The sequence below is a fragment of the Lates calcarifer genome, linkage group LG20, assembly GCF_001640805.2.
Source record: "Lates calcarifer isolate ASB-BC8 linkage group LG20, TLL_Latcal_v3, whole genome shotgun sequence".
Lineage (NCBI taxonomy): Eukaryota > Metazoa > Chordata > Actinopteri > Centropomidae > Lates > Lates calcarifer.
Genome location: NC_066852.1, coordinates 5,900,948 through 5,913,237, shown reverse-complemented (window position 1 = coordinate 5,913,237; position 12,290 = coordinate 5,900,948). Strand labels below are relative to the sequence as shown.

The 12,290-nt window shown below is 39.2% G+C and overlaps 1 protein-coding gene across 1 annotated transcript in view; it reads right to left on the bottom strand.

Moving 5' to 3' along the window:
* LOC108893531 (rho GTPase-activating protein 32-like) overlaps positions 1-12,290 on the bottom strand; it is a 99,547-nt gene that overhangs the window by 25,971 nt on the left and 61,286 nt on the right. Inside the window, 6 exon segments of the mRNA XM_018691640.2 lie at positions 622-703; positions 2,920-2,997; positions 3,440-3,562; positions 4,340-4,432; positions 5,495-5,632; positions 9,136-9,222. Coding sequence (XP_018547156.1) covers positions 622-703; positions 2,920-2,997; positions 3,440-3,562; positions 4,340-4,432; positions 5,495-5,632; positions 9,136-9,222 — 601 coding nt within the window.

The window sequence follows — 12,290 nt, the reverse complement described above, 5'->3', positions numbered from 1 at the left end:
GGCTCACTTATAGCTTACTGCTTATTTCAGTGACAGCTGTAGTGTGTAATTCGGTGTTCGGAGAAGGTGTGGGAGAAGTTCAAGTTTAGCTCAAGTCTGCACCATAGCCGCTAAGTGTTTTCTTTGATTTCAAGAGGGTTTGTGTTATACATCCATGTATGACACTCTCAGGAGCGTGCTTAAGAGCTTATCTGTTTGCTCTGGACAGCAATAGATTAGCACAGTTATTTGCAGTGGATTTGCATAGTGCTGAGTCAATATAACATGATTAGAGGGCTATTTCAGGGGATGACGTGTTAGAATTATGGGTTTTCCTTCACTGTAACATGCTCATAAGTTGAAGTTATGCTATCTTTACACTGATGATTATATATTATAATTCAGGTCTAAAAGAGGTAGAGACCTCTAACAGGGCTTTTTTATTATACTAGAAATCCACTACAGAGTGGATCCACACACACACACACACACACACACACACGCACACACGCACACACGCACACACCTATCACAGACCTAACCACTTCCTGAAAATATAGTCATATCAGTGAGACATTAACAGCCATCAGTGATAGCTTCCTTCCAACATATTTCCTGTGAATGGTTTAAGAGGAGAAGTACCTGGTTTTGGCACCGAGTTGGTCATGGACTGTGGCACTTTATCATTTATGAGCTCCACGCACTCGCTGGGAAAGAAGCCAACCTGGATAGAGTACAGCATTGAGATAGGCAGGTGAGGTGGGAGGACGTACAATCAGATTTAGGTAATAAAATGAAGACTGAGAACAAGACAACACAGTATCTACACCAAGTCGTGGATGCCACATTAGTCATGTGATTTTGGGATTAGCACTGTGACAAAGATGCCATTGGGGACTTGGATTGACAAGTACTGATCAGGCAGTATGGAAATGCCCACATCACTGGAATGTGTTTGCATGTGTTTGGTTCTTCCTCTAAAATGAGACTAAAAAAAGCTAATGTCAGAGGATCATAGTCAACATTTATCAGAGAATGACAGCCTCTCCAAGTCTCCACATGTTCAGAAAGAGAAGCTCTGTAGATCCAGAGGAGGGCAGTGGTCTCCAGCCACTGAGAATGTGTCTGAAATACAACTGATGTGATCAGTAAGTGGCTGCTGGCTGCCACACTGCCAGTGAGCCTGAATGACAGGACGACTTCTTGTAGGAAGAGAGCCAAAACACACAGGGGAGGAGAGGGCAGTGTGGAGAGGGGACAGGAGGTCAGAGAAGGTTCAGCCAGACATGAGCTGCAAAACCCAGCTTTGTTGTTGCACTGAGAAAGATTCTGATTGTAACTAACAGAATCTCTGCAGTGAAGTTTAGGTTTGAAGTATGTTGTTTGTTTGACCTACAATTTAGAGACTCGTGCATTTAGATAGCTGTAGTTATCCCCCCTCATGCTTCATGCCACAACACACAAAAGGGCCAGATTTACTAAGTAAAGTTTCTGTGGAAGTTGTAACCCACTCTACATTTATTTAGCTCCTGGTTTACTGAGGGAGCAGTTCATTACGCAGTCAGCTCCTGGGACTGATGGGATCTGTCTGAAAACATTTCCTTCAGCCACAATTTAAATTCACCTGACACTGTAACTATGTCACAAAATATTACTCCTAAAAGTAAAATATTATAATCTTTATGTCCAATTATTATTGCATTAGAATTTAGAGGAAACAAAAAAGACAGTGCCTTGTCAGAACCAAATTGATTGAATCAAGTCAAGTTGGTAGAATTCCCTCTTTGTCCTCTCAGACAGTGTTTCCACGTTGAGCTACTGTGACTTGATTTGTGTAACTCAGACCGCTGAGGCCTCATATACTGATTAACTTCTTTTTTGCACAGAATGAGGTCTGTGCATTTTGATTTCCAACACTTTCACTTTACTCATGTTAGGAAGGGATTTTCTAATAGTGCTTATGAACTGGAGGGATGATTTCCACTGTGGGCATGTGAGTATTATTTTAAGACAGAACAGTTTTTAATACTAAATACATACAAGTAACTTAAGCTCTGTGAAGTGGTCCTCTCAATCATTTAATGGAGCCAGGGTCATCCAGGAAAAAACTGCACTGTGAATCAGCAAGGCGCTGCGTTGGCCAATCACACGTATGCAAGCCCACATTTCTGGTTAATGACATTGTAATGTGAACACTGTTTTTCAGCTGTTTACCTGGTGTGCGTTATGATCAAGAATAAAATTGTTACAGCTGGGATAACTTTCCAGGGCTGTAAAATCCTTTCTGTCAGTGTTTTAAACCTCTGTGCAGCATTCTGGCATCTTTAAAAGCATTAATATGGCACTCCAACTGGATCTTCTGTCATGTTTCATTGTCTCACAGGTACTTTAAACATCACGTTCCACCACTACAGTCCCCTGCCTTCATTTAATGCAGGGCTGTTTTCTGTCTGAATGCCTGCTTGGTAAATCTGGCCCACAGTATCTTAAACATATTTGTTTGGTTGTCACCTACACACACACACACACACACACAAAATGTGGACATACTGTTTGCTCCATTATTATTAATTCCCATTTCAAAATTACTTGGATTATTGGGAGAATTTAGATGAACTGTAACTAAAGTCCTGAACATCACAAGTTTCAGTGTGACACAGGAAGGTAACTGAAGACCATGTAGGAATAGTTCAGCAAACACCCTATAATCTGCTCAAAAGCCTCACAAAAAAGAGGATTTATATCTTGCTTAGTCTTTCAGCACACTCAGAGTATTTGAAAACTGCAGTACAGAGCAGCATTCTCTTCTTGTCCTTGAAATACCTCAAGTACACCCTAATCAAAAGTTTGTAGCCTAAGGAAAAGACAGAGACTGAAAACATGTGTGCATATGTGTGTGTCTTTGCCCTCAGGCGGCGAGGTGTATTGTGAGCTGCATACCTGAAAGCCATGCTTCCCCCTCCACCATGTGGTGTCTTCTTTAGGGGGCATGTCAATCACTGACACAATGTCGCCAACCTGCAGAGAGCAACAAAGGCGGGAAAGAGAGAACATTAAAGATGTGCCTGATTGTCCCTTTACCTCTGATTGATAGAAGACATCAGTGATTGCTACAATTGACAGGAAGGCTTTAGCTTTCAATTGCAAAGCATAAATTCAGAAAGAATCGTTCTGAGCAAAGAGATTTGTCCAGACTTTGATGTCTAAAAACTCATTCAGCAACATATTCATCTGCTCACAGTGAACACTTGTACTGGAAAAGACAGCTTTATTGCTCCTTCAGTTCTTTTTCTCCTTTTGTGTCTTATTGTCTGTCAAGTTCAATGTTACAAACTCTTTATGCAGCGAGCAACAACAGATGAGGAAAGTATCTGTGAGGAATTCTAATGGAATCTCTGCATATCTAGAGACACAGAGGGGCAGGGAGAGAGAGTGAGCATGTTGATGTTGCTGTTGTCACCTCGAAGGACAGCTCGTCTGATGCCTGCGCGATGTAACGCTTGATGACGTGGGCGGCAGCGATAGCTGGCACATTGATGGACGACTCTTCATGGACCAACAGATGATTTCCCTTATTGTCAACCTAATACACACACACAGACAACACTTACACGTCATTTCAACAGTGGCAGCCGTTGGCTAGAAAATTACTGAGGGTTAGACAAACTACAGAACATGAGTATGAATGAGTGTAATCATCCTGCAATAAAGAACTATTTTGGTAAAGTGCATAATACAATGTTTTTATTGAGGCTGTCAGATATTGTATGATGTTGACAGTTGTTTCTGAGGTTGTTTTAAGTGCTGTTAAATAAATGCTTGAATGACATAAAATAATAGACACAAAGTCAACCCATGTTTGACCTTTCAAAATAAGACACAGGTCATATCCAGGACTGCATTTATAGCTCCACTAACATCACTGTTAAACTACTGAATAATATCAGACTTTGTATAGATCTGTGTGCCGCATTTAGTTTACTAGGATGGGTTGCTGCAGTGTTTACACAGAGGATTCAAAATGGTATTAAATATGTTCAGACTGAAAACAAATGTGGAGCACATGCAGGATTTCTTTTCTTTCCTTAGTTACCATAGAAAAAGTAAATTCAGCACAACTCTTTTTTAAAGTATTTTTGCAGTGGAGAAGAGTGAATTAACAGCTAGTAATGCTAGCTTTCTTTCTTTAATGACTGTTCTTCTGTAGGTAAAACCATTCTATGGCAAAATGCTGAGAAATCTGAAGTGATACCACCCACATTTTATAAACAACCTTTCAGATCCCCTCATTAAAGCATTCTTTACAACTGAAATGTGTAGAATCATTTTTTCAGTGTACTCCTTAAACACAGGGCCTTACCTCCATCCATGTGAGGGCAGGCCCACAGTTGATCTTGTTGTCAGCAATGGCTGAGAGCCGGGAGAGGTACGCTAACAACATCTGGGAAACTGACTAAACATGGAACAAAACACACACACACACACTTCAGATTTCAGATTTTCAGACTTCAGATTTAGTATCCATTATTATATTATTATTACAGTATTATTATCAATTTAGTACCATAATCATTCACTACTAATGCACTGAATATTAACTTATTTAAATATATACTGTTAAAACTATTAAACTATTAAAATATTAACTGTTAAAAAGGAGTAATTTCAGTTAAAGATGCCTTCCAGCTGTGTTAGTCATTACTATTAAAAGTCTCCTTTTTTGTGTTTCTAAAGGGAAAGGCTTATAATGAAGCAGCTACAGAGTATTATATAGTGGTAAAGCACCTGAGATGACATTTGCAGATATGACTTCATATTACAAGGGAAATTTAGTTTTATAGTTTCTGGTGCCACACATCTGCACATTTGAGCTAATGCTGACATTAAAACTTTACTGAGAAGAAGAGGTAGGATTTAAACTTCAGCTCATGTGGCTGAGATCTTCTTGTCTAAACCTGCAGTGACATCACCGTACATGAATCCCAAAACTCAGCTCGAACAATGAATCCTATAAATGCAGCTATTGGTGAAAGTGAAATAGTGCACTGCAGGCAGCTTTGTAAAGCTATTATCCTAACACATACAATACCCCTCAGTAATAAACCGGTTTTACCAGTTTGGTTTGATACCTCTGCATTCTTTTTAAAGCCTCAATCTGACCGTAAAGGTTTCACTTGGCTCTGAATACCTTTCGCAGGCAGTTTGAGGAGGAAATAACTGGCAAAATATCAAATGGTGCATTCCCAAGAAATACACCACGCCGATCATGGTGGATATCAAAGCACAGAAAAGGGAATAGCTTTTATCTAGAAAACTGATACCATGTTATCTTGCATTTTAAAAGTACATAGGCTATTTGTCTTTTTAAAAGCCTGTATCTGTGGTCAGGATTAATATCAAGTTCAAATGTGAAGGAAATGGAATCTAAATCTATTCAAGTTCATTGTTGGATTATTTTTGCTTTCAGGATGCTTTAGTTTGTAGTTAAAAACAGATGTGAGTTTTCAGTGCTTACCTCTGACTGATCAGTCAGACTGTCCAATCGAGGCAGCTCAGGCAGCTGTGAGAAGCGTCGGTCATAGATGCAGAGGTGCAGGTGTTTGTCCAAGACACGGAAATCCTCATAGCTGCGCTTCACAATCCAGCTGCGACCCTTCAAAATGACAACAATCATGTGAGTGCAACCAGCAAGCAAGACAGAGAACACACTGGCTGATTAAAGAGCTGAATGAGATGAATGTTTTCCATTCAACTGCAGCAAGGCTCAAGAAGACGTTTGGATTGTCACACGCTGTTTGCACTATGTTTATTGAAAATCTAATGCTTGTTTGGATGCAAAAATACAAAAAGGAGAAATTGATAAAAACATCTCTTAAACTAAAAAAACAATGTATCATAAGAGTCAAAGAATACAAAGAACAAATAGGGACAGTGATAGCGTATACTGATGTTACAGGACGCTCCAGGTGTCACAAACACTTCAGAGAGGTATTTCAGCTGAGTGAGAGAGACATTATTAAGGACTACGCTGAGTGCACACTACAAATTGTGTGTTTCTATATTCTATAATATTTAAGCTTGATGAATGTATTTCCCCATCTTCCTGGCAGTAATTAGTTTCCATTCATTTCTGCACATATTATATTCAACTTAGTATTATCAAACTGCATCTGTGTGGGACAATTTTTAAGACTTTTCTGGGTTGGTGTGTTCAGGTGCTAATGGAAGGGTCCAACATTTGAGTACCTTGAGGCAGACTGCACAGCAGCAACTGTTTAAATGCAAGAAGATCCCATATTTATAAGATCCTTTCACAACATTTATATTTGCTTATAGTTTGTCTTTTGGCTTAGATATTACAATCAAAAACAAGAGACAAAGTGCGTGCGTGTGTATGGCTGAAGGGATAAACAGCCCTGCAACACTATCCTCATGATCTGCAGGTGGCTGTGATGTGCCAAAACATTCAGCAATGCACCACCAAAGGCAGTAAAGAACGCAGGATTTAAAATACTTAAAAATGGCTTTGCAAATGTTTCATGGAAAGGGAATTGCATTTAGCACCTTTAGCACATCTCAAACATGATACACACAGTGTGTTTTACACTCAACACTTAATGCAGGCTTTTTTGTTTGTTTGTTTACAAGAAAACTCTATTGGAACTTTCAAGGTCAACTAGAATTAAAGCCAAGTAATAACTGATCAAACTGAAAAAGTTATGTTATGACTCGCTGCAAAAACATATATTCAAATCTGTTTAACAGAGCCTTCTCTGTTGTAACAGCAGAGTCCTGTTCATCTCTAGGTCAGCTAAAGTGTGAAGTCCCCCAAGGATCCATACCTGGCCCACCGTTTTTTCTTTTTTTTTTTTTTTTCTTTTTTTTTCCAGTTTAAATACTTCTGCTAGTGCAGGTGATGCAAAGCCATTATGTCATATTCTATGGTTTGCAAAGATGACAGACAGTTATATGTTTCACCAGAATCCAACAATTCCAGTAATCTAATCTTTTTTGCTTGACTTACAGCGCTATGATCAAAATTCTTACATTAAAAGTGGATCACGTGACTATTATGAGGCAGATAATTATCATCCAACTCTGCAGCTCAGCACTACAGAGCATTTTAGTCAGCTCATTGTTTTGGTTTTACAAGAATGACAGTAATGGAATTTATACTGATGTCATTCAGAGCTCCTCCACCAACTTCAATTTGTGCAAAACACAAACCTTTTAAAAGAAAGCCTTTGTGAATGTGTGATGTGTTTCTTCTGTTTCTACAGCTCCACTTCTACTTCTTTAGTCTAATTTGATCAGTTTTATTTTTTCAGTGTTATTTTTTTTTTCCATTTTCCATGGAAATCTCTTTGAAACTTAATAAAAGTGCTATACAAATTCATTCTAATCTAATCTAAAACTCAAGGTCATAACAAAAGATTTTGTTTCCAGTAGTTGAACTTTGTCGATATCAGATTGTGGCATCCACAAGCCTCTGTCAGCACAAAGAAAGTCTCACTAAAACCTTTATCAAACCACACTGCTGTGATTCTTTTTTTTCTCTGGTATTATCTCTAGTTTTCTCCCCACAGACACTGTTCTTTTAATGCAATGGCACTGTCTGAAAAAATGGAAAATAAAAAAGGCAATCAAGTCTCCCATGGACTCATATACTCTGATATTGGAAATGACTTTGTAAACAAGGACCATCAACAGCTTGTTCAGCCCTTCCCAGTAAAATGCAGTGATTAAATGCCAACGGTGCAAGTGCAAACCAAGAGAATTTTGCCTTAAATCCACCACATTAAATGTAACTTTGCTTTAAAAAAAATCTAAGAGTGATTCCATGGATTTGTTGTTTCTTTTTCATCCAGTAAGACGAGGCTCCAAACCTCAAAACCCCACTGAGAGAAACTAGTGGTGGAAAAAGTCTTTGCTTTGATTTGGCCTAGAAAGATCCGTCTGTACCAAGGCCAGGGCTTGTGCGACTGGGACTGCAGTGCACCACTCAGCCCACTGATTCTAGTGCTATTTGAAAAGTGCTGGCTGGGAGAGACGCCGCTGGGAGGGCTCTGTGGGCTTGGGGAACTCTTTTGCTTTCCTGTCCCACTTTCAGATGGTGCGTCTACTCACCCCACCCCCCCAACCCCCCACCTTTCTGGGTTTGTGGAACTGAACCAATCTCACTGTGCTGTGCTACTTTCTCTGTTTAAAGCTCTGAGTGCAGAACTCAAGGCCAACTCTTGCCAAGTTTTTTTTTTTTGTCCTTTTGCAAATAGAACTGGTGTAGATTTAGCAGTTTTCCAATGAATTTCCAAGTACACAGCCACATACTTGAGTGGCATTGCCAAGGTCATGCAAATGGAATATGATCTGTAGAGGGATATGCATGAAACCAGAATCAAAAATGTCACTGGAGGAGGCTGGGGTAAAGCTTTGGAGCAGCTGGTGTGCATGTGTGTGTTCTACTCAAAGGCTTTTCCCAAATTCTGTTTATTCAAATTTCTTGCAAAACTTTGTGTATGATGTCATCATAAATAATTTGGCTGTTACTTTACTCTGACATCCCTACTTAAAAAGGAATTTTGAAGATGACTAAGCCAACTTTTCTACTTTGACAAGACCTCTGCTATAAAACTAAACAAGGAATGCACAGCTAGCTGTAAGAAGTAGACGGACAGAGAAACAGCGATGCAGTAAGTAAAAGCTCAAGGTTTGAGGATGTCTGACTGCGAAGCCCTTTCTCTCCGGCATTCTTCAGCATTACTCACCCATCCTGGCACACATCCACATTTCTTTTCACTTCAGCTCCAAATTCCCACATAACTTGGATTTTTGAAACAATAAGTTAGGTGTTTCAGAAATGTCTGAATTTGAGCCAGAGCTCTGCTCACAGGGAGGAGCGTGCTAGATACTGAACAGGTTGTACTGAACCTTCATTTGTGGGTTGGAAATGACTTCTGACAAGTTTTTAGAGAAAAGTTAAAAGCACGAATACATTTTTACAAATGTGTGGGTGTGTGTGTTTTCAGATGAAGTGGAGCCTGTGTGGGAGCTCATATATAATTACATTTAAGTATATACATGTTTGTGGGCAGTTAAGTATGTGCCCGTATTTCTGTACGACTGCACCATCAGATGCAGTAGAGTCTGCTGTCTTACCTGGCAGTAAATATGAACTAAGTACACCAGCTCCTTAGATTCATAGCCGTTCCGTGTCACTTCACACTGTTCATCCCCGAGGGACAACTGAAAGACAAAGACATAGAAAGGGGCTGGAGCATTAAACAAGCATTGTCCAAGAAAAGAGACAAACTCATGGGTGGACCAACACTAGAGTCTGCATAAAACCCATAAAGCTTCAATTGAAATTCTACTCATGATCCCGTATTTGCCAAACATGTCAGACAGGCATAAAATGAAGCAAGCTCAAAAAAGAAACAAAGATTTTTTCATTTCATTTAATGATGCAGTCACAGTTGTGTCAATCATTGGTGTATTATGGTGTAACTTTAATGAAGTGCTGGCACAAGATAAAATAAACATGAGCTGCAGTCAAGCAGTGTAGGAAAAGTTTGTTACCTTTGAAGCAACATAGGGAATATATTAGGGTTTGCTCTCTCAATATCGTTTCTAATTCAGGTGTCCATTATATTATTGCTCAAGAGAAACGTCACAAAAACCTGAATTTTACATTCTGACATCACTTTCAAGTCCACAGAGTTAAAGCAAAGGTGAAAGGTAGTTTTTAATCACAGCAGAAGAGACAGACAACACAACTAACATAACTGAAAGGAGAGGAGGATGCATTCAAACTCAATCCACTGACAGGAAGCTTCTGAAAATAGGTGGACGTTGTATAAGATGATTACGCTCATGATGTGAACAGCACTGACCGCCCACATTTTGATGAAATATAGATGAGGAAACAAGCAAGAAGCTGGGAGGGCTGGCACAGACAGCATCTGTTAAGTAGAGAGCACAATCATATGGACTGCTGTGTTAAGGCAGAGGCTGCTGGCAGGTGTCCTCTTTACCAGCTCCATCTTTACAACCTCAACTATTTTGTGAGACAGATCTGAGGTATGCCCTCCTCTGAAAGAAAAGTCCAACTTCTTCATGATAAATGAATACAAATCTAATTTTCTCTCAAAAACAATAACTTACATTTTGCCATTACAGTTATGCTTTTGTATAATGTAGCATTTTATGTATACAATCCAGACACCAACAAAAAATATAAAACATAATTAAATTACATTAAATTCAGATTGTGAATGCAAATGATCTCATTAACATCCCTTTCCCCCTTGCCTCTCTAATATTCTTTATTACCATTATTGCTAGAGGTAATATGAGCCCTTGCTTCTTTTGCTACATTTTCCTTCAAATCCCTTCTGCAATACTTAGATTCGATCTCTCATTTTGAATCAAATCACACAGCATTTTGGAACATTTTTAATCCTGTTTGCATAAAATCACAAAATGCAAAATACTTCTCCATCTCCAAATATAATTGAGCCCCCGGTGTTACTCTGCTCAGGAGGTGATACTTAATCTGAGTTTAGGGAAAAGAAATGCAACTGACACACTCACTTGCAACTCAGCAAACACCACAATTAACAAAGTAGAACATGTGTTTAGACTGGTACTAAAACAATGTGTGTTTCAATATACAGGCAATATTCTGTTTCAGGATATCTAATGTGTGTTTAACTGCACTGTTATGCATTTATCAGTGAACACTGTAGGCTGTTTACACTGTGTTGGGGAGGATGCTATTACTTTAATTACAGTTCTCAGTGAAGCTGTACTGTGGTCTCTCTTTGCTCCATTCTATCAACCTCCTGCTGTGGATGGGGACCTTTTTTCAATTTACTTAAACTGTGAGAGGAGATCTGTATTCGTACCACTAGTATACCACTTATTTCCTATAGTGTCTGTTCCACTGAACTGGACTCACCTATCAAACAGCACATGACTATGAAGATGTTTGTCCTGGTGTGCAAAACAATGTGACCATGCCATAAACCGTATATTTAACATTCTAGTTTGTAAAACACAGCGGGAAAGTGAGGCCAAAACCTTAGGGGTTCTTAGTTCCAGTTATGAGTCGTTAAGTTCCTGTACTAGGAAAGAGTTAATGGGCCATCACATGCCTCTCTCACTTGTATGTACAGAAGAAGAGGAAGATACGAAGATATGATGTAGCCCATCACCCAGCCAGATGGGGTCAGGTCTGCATATATGCAGTTAGTTTTAGGTTGGGGGGAGTTTTCATTAGAAACTGCTTAATGCCACTGAAAGTCAGCTTGGCAGCAACTGCTGTTCAGGATCTGCCTTCTCATTGTCCATCTGAAAGTGTCTCTTTGTTTTTCAGAGCCCCTTAGGCCTCTACATGTTCATTATATCTGAGTCACCTCTCTTCCACATCTGCAAGAATAACATTTTCTTTCCCTTTTCTATTTGCTTCATCTCCTTAGATTGAATTGAATCTGTTTATTAAGACACACACAAAAAAAACAAAAAACACTTTCTGCTTTCACAAAAACAAGCATAAAAAAGTCTGAAGGTATTTATGTGCTCTGAATGTCCACTAAGCAGATTTTGTCTAAACAATGTCATAGGTGCCAGTGAGGGGAGAAAAACACATGGAAGTGTTTTTGTTCCCATTAAAGTGGGTCTGATTTAAAGACAGTTGTTAATGGAGGGGCAGCAGTAAATGGAGCCTTCACAGAACAACAGTGTTCTTTTCTGTGACTGTGTCTCCTTTCAGAGACACAAACTAGTATGACATCAAATGACCTAATTACCTCTCTGTTGTTCCGAATCAGCAGTGAGCAACCCAGAAATGTTTTGCACTCGATGCACAAGCAAAAGCCATTCTCATGACAGAGCAGCCAGCAAAAACTATAAAAACAAACTTTAGGAGCAAAACCATTGAGGTACATAGAATGCAAAAAGGCTTTCTCCCATTTCACTGGAAGAGTTTATGGGTTTGGACCTACAATATACTTTAGGAAAAATAACAGCTGCTCAATGACCAACTGCAACTGAGGACAGAGGAGTAATTGTTCTGATTGACTGGGATCACCGCAAAAAACTGATACATCATCAACAAAGCTTTGCTGTTTTAAAATACAGCAATAAACCGGTGCAATGAGACCAGCTAAGAAAAGCATTTGAAAGCAATACTTGACATGTCATGCTGTGCAATGTCTTTGCACTGGAACATTATCTTATCTTCAAATTTTTTCTTCAAATAACAAAGTTATTTTTTGGGGCTTTTCACCTTTATTTGACAGGACAGTGGAGAC